This window comes from Melanostigma gelatinosum, assembly GCF_949748355.1.
Source record: "Melanostigma gelatinosum genome assembly, chromosome: 14".
Classification (NCBI taxonomy): domain Eukaryota; kingdom Metazoa; phylum Chordata; class Actinopteri; order Perciformes; family Zoarcidae; genus Melanostigma; species Melanostigma gelatinosum.
Genome location: NC_136647.1, coordinates 10248194 through 10261385, shown reverse-complemented (window position 1 = coordinate 10261385; position 13192 = coordinate 10248194). Strand labels below are relative to the sequence as shown.

Below are 13192 nucleotides of genomic sequence, written 5' to 3'. Positions count from 1 at the left end.
GAGTTGATGGGATGCTTCTTCTGCCTCATTCTGGTGAGGATGCATCTCTACAGAGAAATGGTTCTGGGCCGCAAAGAGGTTAAGACTTTAGGTGTAAATGAGGGATTTGGCTGTACGGTTGCTCTTCTCTCATGGAAAAGCAGGATGACGAGACCGACACTCACTCTCTTAGCCGATGTCAGGGACAGGAGGAGCGCGTCGTGAAAGATAGTATCTCAAGAGAGATTTTAGGGCTATTGGGCTACTGACACCGGGCATGCTGGGATATCACCTCTAGCTCACTTTGAAGGATGGGAGGAGGCTGATAATTCAGTAACGCAAGTTTTAAACAAGGATTTGTTACTCGTGAAAATGTGAGGGAGTGACTGAGCTGCGCCAGCTGCATTGTGACTTGTGCAGCGGTGAGCCTTTGCCATGTTGTTTTGATGCTTGGCAAGTCTTAAAAATGTGCCTTGGTGGCAGGTAACTGATGTGGAGAAGGAGAGAGTCGCTGCTGCGAGGCTCCTGGCCACTGTGGGGACGGAGGAAGCCTGCAAATGTGGAAAACCTGCTGTGGATGGAGCTGAGCCAGCAGACTTGTGTCCGTCATAGCGCTCTTATTTCGTGATTTGTTGACTGTTGGACGCTGAAGAAAAAATGGTACTTCTTTGCACCCAATCAGCTATTTGGTAGTGTATTCATAAGGTTTTTGCGATGGTTAAGGACCAATATGAAGACATCATAATATAGCAGCACACTTGCAAACATTTCCAGAATAGCTACAGGTGACTTGGTGGTGCATAGATGTCAGCGATGAAGGTTAGATTTGTACAGAATAGCCATATTAGTGGCATTGCTGACTCCCCTTGAAATGATGTTAATTAATGAGACTCGTTAAAATGTGTTTACTCTAACGAGTCGTTCAAATGTGTGAATTTAGATACGTTTTGCAATATTTAACAATACAGCATGAATTAAGCTAAAATCACTGGGGCTTAATATTGTTTTTACTAAAACAAAGTATGTTATATACTGAATAAAGTTTTGTAGTGCAGGACTTTAACAGCCTCATCAACCTCACAGCCCACTTCCTGAGAGAATGTGATCTGCAGGAAAGCACTTTATATACTGGAAACCTGCACCTTGCTGCAGAGAAATTCCTTCCATTAAATGGATGCAAACCCTTGTTATCTTTCCACACATTCACAGGTCCAGTAATACACACTCACACACTAACAAACACTTGCACACACGCTGTGCGTGTGGCGCACCGCCGCCACTGTTTTAATGGCTAATAAGTACAAAGGCTTTATTCCTGACCTTCCACACCCTCTTCAGTAAAGTCCCCATAAAGAGGATTCACGGGTGTTATTTTGTTGGTTCATGCCTGCTGAAATGATTGTGCCCTGTGCGTCTCTCAGCTGTATTAGTTGAGTGTAATAGAGTATGAATCACACTCTCTTGTAAGTGTCTGGATTAAGCACATATGGGATTTACACAGTCTTCTTCCATTATCCATCTGCCCACTGGGCTGCCATGCATTTGTGTGTTTGCACACTGTACGTGTATAGGTGTGTGTGTCTATATTTGTATGTATTTTGCATACAACAAGTGAATACATGCAAAGCATTTCAATTTTTTAGCCATTGACATTTTTCCTTACCGGAAAGAGCAGCAGTAAAAAAAAAACTGGATTGAATGTCAAATTCAACAGTTGATGTTCTCTGCAGGTCATTCCACATCACACCAGAGGGTCGGTCTTGGGGGTTTATCGCATGGTATTTTCAGTGCAGAGCTCTGAGATTGGAAATGAAAAAGAAGCCAAAAACTCTGTTATTATCCTATAAAGGATACTACTGAGGCCCCAGAATTGTGTCGCTGTTTTGGCTCGTTGTGAATGAGTGTGCGCTTTGGGAGTTGTCTTGCTGAACGTGGTAAATTCAGATGCACATGCTGATGGGAGCACTGAAATGGTGAGCAGAGCCACTGGCAGCGTGAGAAAGGAAAGATGTCTCAGCAAGAAGAAGAAGAAGAAGAAGAAGAAGAAATTGTTTGTTCGTAATGAGAGATTCGTTCTATACAGTTCAACATCTACCTTCTTGAAGGTTCATGGTTGACTCCACATAAGTAAACACAATACAATTTCATGCTTTTCCTGTAAAAGTTTTATTTGGAAGTTAAAATGTTCTCTTTTAGTAGAAAGTGATCGGTCTATGTGACTTATTCATTGCAGTCTATTGAAAAGATATATAACACACGTTTGTTTTACTGATGTCACATGGAATAGGTTCATATTACAGACTTATGTATACACGGGCAAGTGTCCAAAAAATCTGCTGAATCTATTATGTTTTGTTGTCTAATTCAACAGATTGTTGTCTGTGCACGTATGCCTGCTTGTGTTGCATCTCAAAGAGTGTCAGTTACAACCTCTATTAAAGTCAGCCACAGAGCATTAGCATAAACATATTGTTTTTTCAAAGACAAATTCATCAACGCACTCCATTACAGTCCTTTGAGTGGTGCCCGTTTGGCTGCTGCTGTTGTTTAATGTCAGAGCTGAGGCTCACCTCCAAGACGTTTAGTCGGATGAAAGAGACTCCTCTTGTCTTCCGTCCTCTAGAAGGTGCTCCTATGGCTGTGAAGAGTTGTTTGAATTTCAAATAAGTAATTGTCCCGAAAGTACCCACTTTTGTCCTTTCCATCACTTACCACTGAGGGACTTAAGCTTCGACAGCGAGCGAGAGATGAGCACTGGGGATTCTCTCCTTCATGAGATTCAAAAGAGGCTAATATATCTGTACAAATTGCTCTTCTGGTTTCATTGTAATTCACAAACTGATGATAGCTTTATTTCCTGGATGGAGAAATTTTACAATGAGGCGTAATTACAATTTATTCGTTATTCCCGTTCGAGAAAAAAACCCAACGTGTAATTACTTTCAAGGACAAATGTGCTGGCCTAATTAGTGGACTCATCATGTGTGAGCTGTGGCTAAGGTATGACATTGAAATAATGTATTCAACGCCGTTACTGTAATTTGCTAACCCTTTTTCATCCCAGTTCTTTTCCGACACCCACGTCAGTATTTTCATTTTCAACCCATAGTACTCTCTTTACGCTGCCACGCGATGCTGCGGGTGGGTGCGGCGCATACGCACGCTAAATGTTTGTCCGTGTCAGACGCCGAGGAGCACTGAACAGGCTGCGGTACTTGGCGCCTTGGGAGTGAAAACGGGTGGCTCTTGATCCCGTTTTCTTCCCTCTAATTGTCTTTCCATCCCTTCCTTCTGAAATGTGGCAGGATCGTGGTTTACCCTTAAAAATGTCATAAAGGATTTGCCTATTCCGCACACATTTGGTAGATCTGAATGCATTATTAGCTGTGTCCAAAATGTGGCTACTGCAGCGGACACATATATTGGCAAATATTGAAACAACAGATGCTGTACGTACGTTAAGGTGCTGGTCATTTTGTCATAGCAAGGAGAATGCTGGGTGCTCTGCAGGATAAAACAGTGACATACAAGACAGTGAGTCATGGGTTTATTTTTTGGTTTGATTGCATTTTTATTCAGTCTTGCTTCACTAACATCAGGAAATCAGAGTCAGACACGCACATTTATTGGTTCATCATTAGTACAGTGCAGCATCTGCTGCTTTTGGATGTACGAGTGGTACAATGTTAATGTTTTCCAATGCGCCTGGTGTACCTGTGGTGGACATCTCTGCCTACGCTGTGTCATCTGCACATTTATTGAATCTGTTTAAAAATTAAGATTAGTGTTCTGGGTGAACAGTTAGCGGCCAACTGCTCGTTTCTACACCCCCGAGCTGCTAAATATGAAGCCATTCGCGTCCTCAGATATCAAATATGCAGCTGTCTGAATCAATTTGCTGGCTGTGTGTGGTTGAGTGCATGTTTGAGTGTGTACGTAAGTGCACATATACGTGTGTGCATGTGAAATGTCAAACATTCCACCTCTCCAGTAGCACCCATGAAAGCTTTGATGCATTCAGAATATCTGTGCCTGAGCAATTTAGGGGATAGGCTTTTAAAAGTTCTCCAACGTAAATAACTAAATAAGAAATGCTCGACAGACTTTTTATTAAACAGATAGCAGAACTTTCTCCCAAAACTTAATCTTAGCAGGAAAGTTAAACTTTTGAGACAGCTGTCTTTTTTATTATTTATTTCCTGGACGAGTGCCTCTATGAAACATCCTTTCATATCGGCCTGAAGATTGATACGGTGTTCGCTCTGATAAAAACTTGACTGTAAATCTCCAAAGATCCCGAACAAGTCCCCTCTCCCCAAGACAAGCACCATAAAAAAAGGAAAAGGGAGACGGAATATAGGCCTTGGTGGGATGAAGGGGAGGAATTAAGGAGGCATTTTATTAGAGCTTTCAGACGCAGTTATCACCTCTGAAAGACACAGGCAAACTTTTCTTTCACCTTGAGCCTTCTGCGTCGTCTTTCTTTGTCACCTCTCTTTGCATATGTCTGTTTTTGAGTAGAACATTCAGCTTTTGTTCAAAAAAACAACCTTTTTCTATTTACTCTACATTGTATTTAGAGGTTGCAGTCAGGTATAATAATTACAAGCAGAGATCTATATAGTTGTCATTGTCTGTGTGTGTGTGTGTGTGTGTGTGTGTGTGTGTGTGTGTGTGTGTGTGTGTGTGTGTGTGTGTGTGTGTGTGTGTGTGTGTGTGTGTGTGTGTGTTGCCTGTGGAACAGAGAAACTGGTGATGAATGTCAGCTTTGTTGTTTGTTTTAGCTGTACACCTTGAAAGCAGGTTGGGGTGAGAAAGAGACTACATTGTCAAGTGAAGCGATAAATCCAGTTATTACTGCCTTTATTGGCAGAGCTACTTATCATCCGTGAGGTGTAGAGAAAAATACAGAGAGGCAAATGGGAATAATTAGCTCACACTTAGTGGTGCACGTAGGCTTCGTGGTTTTCTCTTCCAGGAGAAAAGTTCTGGAGCACCGAGACAAGAAACCATATTTTATTTTTTGTATTATCGAAATGAAAATGTAACTCTACAAACACTGTCCACTTTATTTTGGAGCACTTTTCAAAGTCATTTTTGAAGGATAGCTGTAGTGGGTATCCTAGAAAACGGTTCTAGCTGGAGGGGAAAATGTATACTATGCAAAACACAAGAGGGTTTATAGGGAAGAGCTGTCTCCTCACTGACCCGCTTCTCACAGGGACTTAATGAAGTAGGGCTGGTGGAAGTGTCCCACTGAACTTGGCATGGCAGGTAGAAACTGATGAAAGGAAATCATTTCTGTCACAGGAATCTCCACATCTCCACAAGCCAATTACTGTGTATAGAGTATGGCCGATTTTACATTTGGAAAAGCTGGTGTGCCTTTGGAAAGGCATAACAGGTAATGGAGGTTGAGGAACGGCAGAGATACAGAATATACATTAAGCTATTCAATAAACATTGCATGCTGTTGCTACTCTCTCTCTCTCTCTATCTCTTCCACACACACACACACACACACACATATACGCAGACAAGCTCAAGTCTCCAGATGGGGTGTTGACAAGGAAAAGAGAACAGTCGCATCCAGACACAGGCGGCTGAATGTATATTCTGAAATGTGCACTTTTCTCATTATAAATGTGTCACTTGACTGAGCAAACACCTGCCGAGGTTCCATACTAATACATACTGTCCCTGGAAAGACGAAGGGGTAGGGGGGGGGGGGCTGTGGAGAGCCTGGGAGAGGAAAGGGCAGGAGGGAGAAAAGGCAAAGGAAATAAAGGGAGAAAGTGAAATGTGCAAACATGATAGGTTTAAAGTGAGTGAGTTTAGAGTCATGACTACTGCTTACGCATGCACTCTGTATGCCGATAATATAATCGCATGCCTAATGTTCAAATGTAATTAGCTGCCATACATACACATGCCCGCACACGCTTTGTTTACTCGCCCGCTGCTTTTAATGATGGAGAGAAGCCGTGAAAAACTGCAAGATGTGCAGCCAATTTGGGTATGTGCTGTGTGCCAACGCAATAAAACATATACATGCATATAGCTACCAAGTGATGTTTTGCAATTTTAGTGAGGCTCTGGCAACATACCGATGAGTCACGAAACCATCAGCTGTGTCGTGTGACAATGATCATAATAATAATAATGTTAGGTTTCCCTATGTTGAGTTGGAAAATGTTTTTTGGACTCACTTCCACTCCTGTAGTTTGGTTCCCTCGCTCCTTTGTGGGACTTACAAACCAAGTGTTGTGAACATGAAGGTTAATGGACAGTTTTGGGGCCCTATGCCATCTTGCATCATAGATGAATGGTGATCAAAATGAATCCCTGGCATTCACCACAGTTACCACTACGTCTGACTGTGTCGTACTCAGATTTCCGATACTCAAACAAAAGACCAAGCCCCATAACTAGCCCCATAACTAGCCCCATAACTAGCCTTTGGAGCTGGGGAAAGGGTGTTGTGTCATGTTTTTGTGACTGTGCTCGTGGTGCATTCATGGGTTGTCAAATAGCTACAAGTTACAGTACAATTTTGCTGTGCAAGTTTGGAAACCAAAAAAAGCAAAGCAGGATGTTTAGAGAAATATAATGTGAAGGACGAAGCATCTTTAATGGTGGAAAACAAGTTGCTGAGCCTCGGGTGAGAAGAAATGGTTGAGTGGAAACTTCCCGACACATTTTTTAAAATGTTATGAACCTCTTACTCATTAATGGTTCAAAGATTATTATCGAATCCATACTGTTGATAGGACTTCTCCCAGAATGAGAACGTCACTTTTAATTTAAAAGGCACACAACATGTTTGACCTTCTCCCTCTCACTTCTCCTTTTCAAAGATGTCTCTTTCTTCTTATCCTTTACAGAGTTTTCTTAAGATGACTTTTCCCCTCTCCATTCTGTCCCTTTCTGAATATGCTGTTTGGGAATAGAGAGCCTTGTGACTCCGATGTTATAGCTGTTTACTCTCTGTTATCTGATCGGTCACGGTTTCATTCAGGGGAAGCGCAACACGGCCTTCGAGCCGAGGGTCATCAGCCCTCATAATAAGATGAGCAATCTTTCCGCCTCCACTGGGTTTCTGAATATGAAACTGCAACGGCGTCGGCAAACTCATAAAATTGCCAGCGTCTCAAGGTACTGCGTATTTGTTCTGCCGAGATTAAGGAAATCAAATGTATGAAAGACAACTCTCTCTCGCTCTCTCTCTCTCTCTCTGCTCTGTGTACTTCAGCAGCAAAATAGATGGAGGTGTATTGACCATTTGTTGCAGAAACAAATCAAACTTTGATGCTGACAAGTGCTGCTTTGCTTTCTGTCTCTCTTACAGGGAGAGATGCAGATGAAGGCTAAATGAGCAAAGAAATATGGATGTACATTGAGTTGGTAATACAAATCCGCCACCCTTTGCTGTTGTCGGCAATAACATCCTCCTTGAACACATTCTGAACTGACAGCAGTAATAGTGTCTAATGGATGGCAGGCAGCTGCAGCGCCTTCAAAGACAAATGGCAAAGGATGCGTTTCCTCTCGTCTGCTCGCTCCGTCGATATCCAACCTTTCACTGGGCGTAGAATGAGAAAAGGGAGGTTGCATTGCTAGGGAGAGAAGGGGAAAAGATAGAAGACTTTGTTGTTCATTTAACAGATAAATCCTTTTAAGAATTTGAGTTTGAGTGTGTGTGTGTGTGTGTGTGTGTGTGGGTGTGTGTGCGTGCGTGCGCGTGCGTGCGTGCGTGTGTGTGTGTGTGTGGGTGTGTTCACTCCTTTCATATTATTGCATGGTCTTTGAGACAGATTCACGGTCTACATTTGTAAAATCTTGCAAGTGTACAAATGACCAAATCTTGGTTTTGATATTTTAAATCGATCAAGTTTATTTAAATGTTTATGCCCAATTTAAATTAAGTGTGACAAATATAAGACTATCAGGACTCTAACAATTTAAAGACAAAGCCATTGATGTGAGAATTAGTTTTTAAGGTTTTATTCGTTTGATTAAATAAAAGGAAAAATCTTTTTTTTTTCTCTGTATTTTGACCGTATTATAGCATATTTACCAGTTATATCACAATTTCACGGTTATGCGCAACACCTTTCATGTTTTTTTGTTAGTTTTTTTAAATCCACCCTTCAAGGGGGATCAGGATGATCCTGCTTTTTGGCATCTAAATTATCCTGATCGCCGCCTTCAACCACTGAAATTTGCATGAAACAACACTGAAAGCATTATAGGATCACTAAATCCAGATTCTGACTTACATGATCAGAATCTTCAGATTATTATCTTTTTATAATCTGTGTTCAACAACATGCAGGTGATGAGGGGAAGTTTTGATATTACCAGTCATTCAACGCAGTTGCTTCAGCCAAGTCACGTTTCAATCAGGCTCTCGTCTCACATTATAACTGCAGACGCAACGCCATCACAGCTTTTGGGGTCATTGAGTTCTCGTTGCCTTGCTTAAGCTGACCAAGAAGTCAAAGAACTATCAATCTATCCACTACCCTCAGTCTCACACAAACAACTTCCCACAATGGGCTGTTGAAGAGCGGGAAGGAAGAAAGTAGAGCTGCATCGCGACAGCGAGCCAGCCAGCCACAGTGGATGTATTTTCTGACATTTGCCTGCTCATACTTCCTTGCCCAAAGCAAATAAGACAACTGTTGAAAAGAAGCATTGTTTAACTTGTACACATTCACAGGTTAGTGGAGCTGCCTGAGCCGACAGAATGAGGTCTGTGGGGGTTGGAGGATGGAGAGAAAGTGACAGAAAGGAAATACAGAGGCAAAGAGAATCTATTCTTTGTCTGGAATCGGTGCAAAACAATCTATTCTTTGTCTTAGTTTGTTGTTTAAAGGGGACAAGGTTTATATATTTGTGTGCATACATACTGAATTAATGACAATCTTTTTAATACAGGTCTCACCATTAACTGAACTGGCAGTCAAACTACATCTAATTTGCTGGTCTTGCATTGATGGCGATGTGTACTCGTAAAAAACACACACACACACACACACACACACAGAAACAGGAATGTACTGTCACCAGTGTCAAGCCTAAAGATATGGCATGTGCTCATATCACGCCTGCTCAGGCTCAGTACACAGCATGCAGAGATAACCAGTGTTGTGAGGGACAGGAAGGGACAGAACAAATGCAATAATAAATGAGAGAGAGCAGCTGTCGTTTAGCCAAACTGATTACAACTCTACTGCCATTTACTGTAGGTGTTTAGCACAAACCGGCAAAGCAAAGCTATCCATCCCTTGACAGGCCAAATGACACGAGATAGTGTGCTCGATGACATGTTTCTACATTCGTCAGTTCCATGATCATTGCAGCAATGCATACACAGACTCTGTAAAAAAGAAAAGAAATGCAGCTTGTGTGCCAGATATTGGCACACAAGCTGCATTTCTTCTTTTTTTCACAGTCACCTGAAGGGTTATAGACATTTACCAGTGACAAAATTCCAGACGGAAGTGGGTAAAAACACATCTACTGCAGCAGTCGCCATTGATTCAATCAATCAAATGTAAGACCGAGACCTTTGGCAATACCATTAATTGTCGCAAGTTACTTAAAGCTCTTTTCAAAGTGAATTGATTTTGTAGGTGCATTTTTTTACAGATTTTTATTGACTCAAGTGTTTGATATCGAGTAGACTAATTAAGGTTTGTGTTGTAGTTTTTAAAAAAAGTTACATGATTGTTTTGGAAACTTTGAAGCTATGGGAGAGAGACTTTTTGTAATGCTGACTGAAAGCCTTAGGATGTTGAAACGCAGTTTCAGTTCTTTAGATACCGCTTGTATCATTTTTACCATTCAGCCAGCCATTCTTTAAAGTACTCTCCAAACAGACTGTCGAATGGCCTTTACTCTTCAAGTCTTTGTAGAGAGGTAACAAAACCAGGGTGCTTTACTTTTTATGGGATGTATCCCAAATTACCATGAGATAAGAATGTTCTTTCATGTAGCCTCATATGAAAGAACATATCAACAATATGAGCCAAGATGATCAATAATCTTTTTCGCTGAACCCAAACAGTCACACACAAACACACACACACACACACACACACACACACTGCACTTGAACGAGATGTTCTCTGAGTCACATTGATGGAGAGCTGTTCCTATGAAATAAGGTTTGTAGAAAGATGTTGTACTTTCAAAAGGAAGGCTTGCATAAATCTCTTGAGGCCACAGACACAGAATGGATTAACTTTTTATCGCACTGAACGATCCACATATTGTCTTTTTACAGTAGAAGTCAGCCGTTTCGGTGGTTTTGTTTTGTACATCACAATGCACCGCTTTGGATACAACAGGCATGAATTATGTCATGTTCAAGGTATTACCAATTTCTGAAAACTTGCTCCCACTGTATCACAGACAAGAAGTACAAAGTCTATACTTTGAAGACCATAGAGTATCTTTCAACAAGCCATCCAATTTCAGCAAATCCATTTCAACTGTCACATCTTGCCAAAATTCTCATTTGGCCTTTTTCCCAGCCTGTTATTGCAGTATTGATTTTCATTCCTGTTACGTCTTTTGTAAGATTACATTTTCATATAAGTAAAATGTCTGCAAGGGTTTCCACCACATAATGGTATGAGTATGTTTCAAAATATAGAGGTGTATCGACATTTCCAGATTCAACAGGAAGTTCAGGTCTGAGGTCCCATTTCAGTTCGAATTTAGATTTTTTTTTATTCATTTAAATGTATTAATGCATATATCACTTACACAACACAGCGTGGTTTGGCTACCTCAAGTACTATTTTTCATGTCAAAGTATAAAATGAGCCTTACATATTTCGGCACGAGCAAAAACCATACTATACCACCAAGTTTAGCATTAATTAATGTGTGTGTGGTTAACATGGCCCTGTTTTGTTTTTTCCACACTATGCACATGTTCAGCATCATACAATAGAGCAGCAAAGTAGCATATCGCTGATCTCTCTTTTCCATGTTGCGGTTGCCTACTGTTGCCATGGTTAATGTGCCTTGTCTACCCCGTCTCTCTTTCTCTCTCGTCTATTTGACTGTTCGTCTGTGTGCATATTGTGCCCCCACAGAAGTGAAATGTACAGACTGGACATCAAGTAACACACGGTTTCTGTTGTTTTATGTTGACTAACTCCCTCTCTGTCTCTGTCTGTCTCTCTGTCCAGCTTTAAGGGACAACAGGATTGAGCTGGTGCATGCGTCACGGTCAGAGTTGACCATTAGCATCAGTGATGTCACGCTGACGGATGAAGGCATGTACACCTGTTCTCTCTTCACCATGCCTGTCAGAACAGCCAAAGCCTACATGACGGTTCTTGGTAAGTACCCATTTCATATTAGGTACAGTATTTAATTCCTGCTTAATAGAAATGTTCATTTGTGAATTCACTGTTACTTAAGATCAGTCTGTGGTTGCGCACAACTTCCCTCAACCTTTCCAGACTGGTTCACCATAGTTAAGAAAATCCTACATTTCCCCGAATTACTTTGAAGAACAGGCGTTGCGTTCAACTGTGGATTACACAGTTGGAGAGACGGCAAAATGAGTAGATCAGTAAGAAAGACAAGGGCAGAGAAAAAGTTGTTTCGCTCACTTAATCACATTGCGTGTGGTTGCAATGCCTTACAGTCGACAGAGGCGAATGTTTGTGATGTCGTGCGTGTTGTCTATTTGGAAAAGCTTATTGGGACATTCTAATGTCTGCTGTGAAAAAGGTCAATAGTCTAATTGTTTAGTGTGTAAGTTTAAGACCTTAAAAGAGCAATATATCACCAAACATAAGATGGGCCCAGTAAAAATAACACCTCTCGGCAATTGTGCATCCTTGGTGGAGGTTATGCTTTGAAAGCTTTCTAGTTATGCTTTTTGGTACATTTTTCAGTCCAAACCATTATTGGTTCTGTCTTTTGTTTTCTCCTTTAAGACAAACTCAAATGAACAAATCGACAGTGGTTACAAATCGTCTGTTGCTTACGCCAGCATCTGCAGACAAATACAAAACATACTGTTGGGCCCTCTAGTAATGTTTGTGTTGTGATCATCGCCCCTGGGCTTATTATCTTGCCAATTAGTTTTCGCTAATGTTAATAGATGTTCTAGTGCACTCCAGGACCATTAGCAGGCTCCCTGTGTTAACAAGCGTTCAGAGAATTAGAGACATTAAAGGCTACTGCTCAATACGGATATGGGGGGAAATTATTTTTGCAATACTGAACAATAGTTAATGGTGAAAGCCAGGAAACGGGGAGATTTATGAAACATTCTAAATGGTCTGTGAATGGCCTGGTTTTATCTGCCACTGCTTCAGGAAAGTGTGAAAACAAGAGAACAATGAAAACAAGAGAAAATGATTTGGACAAAATATCTAAATGAATTGAGCCTCAAATTCAGATCTTCTCAACATACATTTGTGAATAAATATACATGTGTTTATCTCTTAGCTCACACACAATTTTGAAAACAATATAAATGAGATGAGAAAGGAATTACATGATTTGAAGTGTGAAATAATGAAATGTGAACTCTTGGGTATGAAAATAGTCATGGTACATCACGACCGATAAGGCAGTACTTTGATCTAACTGTTTAACATTCTAACACACTCACAATGACTACTCTAACAGGATGGACTTTAGCAGCTATAATTGGAGTTTATCATGTTTACCATTTTGGTTCATCGCAATTTAACTATACATGACGAACAGCTGAAGCTAATAGGAATGGCATTAGTTTTGCAGGTATTTGGTTGGAAAACAAATTACTGGAAAAATTAAAATTTGACCTGATGGTGTGGAAAGATAATACGAGATTGGGGGGCATTTCTATTGCCTCTGAGCGGATCTTAACACGCTCACAGTGCTAAACGTGCAAGAAGTGCTGACAGCTAACACCTGAGGGGTAACTGGAGGGTGGGTGCTATATGCTTCCACAACGATGTCGTCTAGGGCTTCATCAGTTGTAATCGCCATATGACAGCAGTGCAGAGCGGCGGCCATGAGCCTATCACTGGGGTACGCTCACATGTACGAACATGAACTAAAAGCATGCGCGGATGGCCCGGATATAGAAACAAAGCAAGGCGAGGCTCTGATTACAGCACACACAGAGGGAGAGCAGCTTCCATCCCTGCTCAGATAGATATAACCCCTCTGGATCTTTATGGATCTTTAT

General features: G+C 41.2%; 1 protein-coding gene across 1 annotated transcript in view; it reads left to right on the top strand.

The window, feature by feature from the left end:
• LOC306788414 (cell adhesion molecule 2-like) overlaps positions 1–13192 on the top strand; it is a 189018-nt gene that overhangs the window by 145497 nt on the left and 30329 nt on the right. The window contains exon 4 of the mRNA XM_079283948.1: positions 11187–11339. Within this exon, the coding sequence (XP_079140074.1) occupies positions 11187–11339 (153 nt within the window). The remainder of the gene's footprint in view (positions 1–11186; positions 11340–13192) is intronic.